This window comes from Priapulus caudatus, unplaced genomic scaffold (genome assembly GCF_000485595.1).
Source record: "Priapulus caudatus unplaced genomic scaffold, Priapulus_caudatus-5.0.1 Scaffold657, whole genome shotgun sequence".
Lineage (NCBI taxonomy): Eukaryota > Metazoa > Priapulida > Priapulimorpha > Priapulimorphida > Priapulidae > Priapulus > Priapulus caudatus.
Genome location: NW_014577718.1, coordinates 13,649 through 18,798, shown reverse-complemented (window position 1 = coordinate 18,798; position 5,150 = coordinate 13,649). Strand labels below are relative to the sequence as shown.

Sequence of the window (5,150 nt, the reverse complement as noted above, 5' to 3'; positions counted from 1 at the left end):
TATATATATATATATATATATTATAAAGTAACTGTGTAACTAGTGACTGGTTTTGTGTAGACATGAGGTTGCATGTATAGACTAGCTCTGCTGGTTGTATAATGGTGATGACGTGACAGTGTGGTCGTGAAGTCGTTTAACACGGATGGACACATCACGGGCTGCAGCATGCAGGGACATGGTGTGAAGGTTGAATGTGATAGGGAGGGAGAGTTGGTGTTTTTTCGTGGTGGCGATCGCACACAAACACATACAAACACACGTACGCATGCGCACGCGCATGCACTCACATAGGAGATAGTTGTCAGAAACATCGTAAAGTTAATGCAAATGTTAATGCTACGATAGCACTTACGACTAATGTTGATGTTACGAGAATAGCGTTGACAGAAACGCATCACAGCTATGAGAAAACCGACAAAAACAGGAACTTGATAATTTGCTGTCACAAGGCTGCTGATTGGATGTGAATCGATCACGAAACTCAAATTCATATATATACATTTATTGTATATGACGGAAATTTATGCATAATTATTATGATAGTTAATCACATATAAATAATAACTGATGAAAAAACTACATGCTTTTATCTTACACTGCAAAACATTATTCTACGCGCTAACAGAAGATGACTCATCAATATATCAAAACAAGAGAACTGTCACCACTGTTTGTTTGTTTGTTGTTGGTGTTTTGGTACACGATCGGTAGATAAATGGTGTTTCTGACGTCGTTTCTATTAAAAGGTTTTACTCAATATCAATTATCTTTTTCATTATAAAATATAATATCAGTACAGTAGCAATCCTTGTGTAATTACGTCATTTCCATCTTGGTATAGCTTGACTATACATTGCCCCCTCGTGCTTCCATTGAATAGCATCAAAGTCTCAAACATTGAAGCGCATATATATAGAAGACAAAGCAGAACCTTGCATCCGTACATCCTAGCTGTAGCCCAGCTGTTCCCTGGCATGCAGCCCGTAATTAGGTTGGGTTTTGTTATTAGTCTGTGTAAAAGGAACTTGGCTTCTTTGAAGTGGAGTGACGAGAACGACGGTCGGCACATGCTGAACTGTCGCGAGGGAGGCGTACAGCGCATGCGCTCATTGTGTGCGTGCGTGTGTGTGTGTGTGTGTGTGTGTGTGTGGGTGTGGGTACGTGTGTGTGTGTGTGTGTGTGTGGCCGTCACATTTAATCATTGTTGATCATAGGAAACTCGATTACGGACTATACGTGCTGTCGTGTGCGCGTATACGTGCATGGGTGACTCTGTGTGCGTGCGTGCGTGTGTGTGTGTGCGTGCGTGCGTGCGTGCGTGCGTGCGTGCGTGCGTGCGTGCGCGCGTGCGTGCGTGCGTGTGTGTGTGCTACTGTGTGTGAGTATCGGTATGGGGCTTTAGCTCTCTGGTTCTACATCGCGTTTTACTACGTTTTATAAGAGATCGTTACGTTCTATCGTTTGTCAACTAAGTGGAGAGTAATGAAGGCACATTAGCGTTCGTTGTGAAATTATAGCGCGTTAGCTGTCTAACGAGTTTTATCGTTATTAACCCCCGTGGCATATTCAGCGAGATTACGCATGCACTATTGCGTTCTATACACGCCATTGCTGCTGCTGCTGTTGTTGTTGTTGTTGTTGTTGTTGTTGTTGTTGTTGTTGGTGGTGGTGGTGGTGGTGGTGGTGGTGCTGCTGCTGCTGCTGCTGCTGCGGTTGTCCGTTCTTTCGCTAGCATGTCATGAGTCCATATCTTTTTTTCCTTTTCACCGTTTTGGCTTATTTTATTGAATTAAAATTTTATTTTATTTTATTTTGTGTCCATTCCTTTATCTTAGTAAGGGTTTCGACGATGTTATAAAAATGTTTCTATAGATGTTGTTCGGGTTATTGTTTCGTGGCTTCTTCAGTCGGTGGCTATGACTTATTAAGGTGCGTGTTTTCCACCATGTGCTCATACACAAGATAAAGTATATTCTTCGGCAAATTATAATGGACCAAGTCGTTCGCAGAATAAGTAGGCTGCAGTGGCAGTCTAAACATTTTCCAGAATCGTACGGCGTGTCTTCGTTCGTCTTAGTTCGTATGATCGCTTGTCATGATTGCAGTAAAGTGCATTCGCTGAAAAATTCACTTACAGCTCCGTTACGACTACTAACCATCGGCAGGGGTTTTCTGCGGTGTAATTTAGCTAAATTAGGCGATTATTTTCCTGCAACGAAATACTAGGTGCACCGTAAAACGTACGCTCGCATACACGTACACACACGCGCGCACGCACGCACACACACCACACAAATAACTAAATAATGAAATAACAAAGATGAATAAAGAAATTCTCAAGATTCCGTTCCGGCTCGGATTTCGGCGCAGGGCTAATTCCGAGTTTTTGCGTCATTATTCTCTGAACAACGCAATCGGCATCGCCCCTAGAATGCGCAGGTTTCCTTGCGTTTCGTGATTACGGTATGCAGGCCTCGGGCGCTCACTCACTCACGCGTGTGTAGAGTGCGACGAATGTAGAGTGCTACTCAACAGATCAAGGCGAACAAACGGTTTTTCCAACAGGCAGGTTTGACGACCTGAAGTATTGCTCTGTGTGTGTGTCTCTCTCTTTGTCTCTCTCTCTATCTCTTTCTCTCTTTCTCTCTTTCTTTCTCTCTCTCTCTTTCTCTCTCTCTCTCTCTTTCTTTCATATTCTCTATCACCATGTTTTTCTTTCTATCTCGCATGTTTCTCTCGCGCTGACTTTTTCTCTTTCTCCATATATCCCTCGCTCTATCTATCTGTCTATCCATTCATCCATCCATCCATCATTCAGCATCCATCCATCCATCCATCCATCCATCTATCCATCCATCCATCAATCCATCCATCATCCATCCATCATTCCATCCATCCATCCATTCCATCATTCCATCCATCCATCCATCCATCCATTCCATCCATCCATCCATCCATCACTCATTCCATCCATCCATCCAATCCATCCATCATCCATCCATCCATCCATCCCTCCATCCATCCAGCCATCCCTCCATCCATCCATCCATCCATTCATCTATCCATCCATCCATCCATCTATCCGTCCACCCATCTGGCTAAGCTTGATTAGGAATATAAGAATAGCTAAGCTAGGCTAGCATTTTCTAAGCATTGTTGAACTTGGCCAACCTTGACTAATCTTTGCTAAGCTTGACTACGCTTGTTTAATTTTTGCTAAGCTTGACTGAACTTGGTTAATTTTTGCTAAGCTTTCCTAAGCTTAACTATGCTAAGTCTGACTCTTGGCAAAACCGGTGCTAATGTAGATTTCAGGGGCTCGGTTTTTCAGCCTCTGTAGATATATCCATATCTATATCTATATATCTATATCTATATCTATTTATATCTAGGAGTGAATTTTACAATCAACCATATCCCATCAATTTTACCATTTATCGATTATTATCAATTTATAGGTTTTCCATTATTATAATAATTGTAAAATTATGCAAAATTCAAGATGTCTCATTGTCGTAATTCTGCTGCATGTGCGCGCTACGTTGACGGCGCTCGTTCTGCAAGCAATCGTGTTTTGCTTTATCCAATCTTACGCAATGCATTGATTATAGATGCACACCGATTTCTTTATATCTACAGGATATATATAGAATATATATAATCTCGGTAATCTCTGTAAATGTAAATACTCTTTTTTTCTATACAAATACTATTCTGCCCGTCCCGCGCCATATGCGGGCATCCCATGGTAGATATTACGTGCGTGTGATATTATACGTCAGGCGTCTGGCAGACGACGTTGCGCCCATGTATACGCTTCTCGTCCATTCTGTCTAGTAGATAGATAGCCGGGCATCATCGATTCAGGCTCAGCACGGGAGCTATCGCGAGCGGTGGTCGTCTATAGCCGTGTATAGACGGTCCCTCGCTCGTTTGTTTATGCATGAGATGCGTACGACGTACGTATTTGACATGTATATATATAGACGTGTCAGGGAGGACGTGGGCGACATTTCACGCCGCATTGAGTAGCTGTTTCGGAATTTTTTGAGGGAAGCTGAAGAAGATGCGGAGGCTGTGCAGCTGATTGCGAATACAGTGCGCATCGCAGCACCGCGGGGGAACAGTGTCTGTGCTCATCACTATATATCACGTCTATATGCGCGGAGAACTTTGTCGGAAAATGTTGAATTCGGCGAGGGGCTAACTCTAGCTGGTTAGTGTTAGTTTGCAGGTTTCCCGCCATCGTTTATGTCTATACGCATTGTTTCGTGTGTCAGCTCATTTCAGGGTAATACTCACGGAGCAGTCTATAGTTTATTATGAAATGATATTTATTATGAAGTCTGTTACCCCCTGTGTAGATCTCCCGTGCTTTCGCGGTGGTCGGTTCGTTATATTAACGCTTATTTAATCCTATTGAAATTTTAATCATATTTTCCCCTGGAATAGTCTCAGGGGCTGGCTGTAGCAGTAGAATGTGTTTACGTCGCGCAAATATACGGCTTTGTATGCGAGCATGCGTGCGTAAGTACGAGCGTGCGTGCGCGCGGGAGTCAGTGCGTGTGTGCGTAGGCTTCATTTTCTAATGCGACATCTGTTTGCATGGGCATTGGAGAATATAACGCATGATTCGTGCGATTCTGTCGCAGTGACGTGCAATGACGCTATACACACGTCTTCTATACTGCTCAGACACAGTCACGCGCGTACGCGCACGCACGCACGCACGCACTCACTCACACGCTTGGGCACGCGCGGTATTATGAATGCTATACGAAAACACCATCCTTTCTCTCTTACAGAATGCTTCGCCGAATGTCGCCAAGGTTTTAGTGGGAAACAAAAGTGATATGGAAGGCCACCGAGAAGTGAGCAAAGCCAGAGGAAAAGCTGTAAGTGTAAAGCTGTTATATATTATATATATATATATATTAGTTCTATATATATATTATATATCTATATATATTATATAGTTATATATATTAGTTATATATATATATATATATATATATATTAGTTATATTATATATATATATATATTAGTTTTATATATATATATATATATATATATATATTAGTTATATTATATATATATATATATTAGTTTTATATATATATATATATATATATATATATTAGTTATA

The 5,150-nt window shown here is 41.6% G+C and overlaps 1 protein-coding gene across 1 annotated transcript in view; it reads left to right on the top strand.

Moving 5' to 3' along the window:
• LOC106812528 (ras-related protein Rab-10-like) overlaps window positions 1-4,904 on the top strand; it is a gene marked incomplete at its 3' end in the record, with an annotated part of 12,135 nt that extends 7,231 nt beyond the window's left edge. Inside the window, exon 4 of the mRNA XM_014816425.1 lies at window positions 4,809-4,904. Coding sequence (XP_014671911.1) covers window positions 4,809-4,904 — 96 coding nt within the window. The remainder of the gene's footprint in view (window positions 1-4,808) is intronic.
• Between the last annotated feature and the right edge of the window lie 246 nt (window positions 4,905-5,150).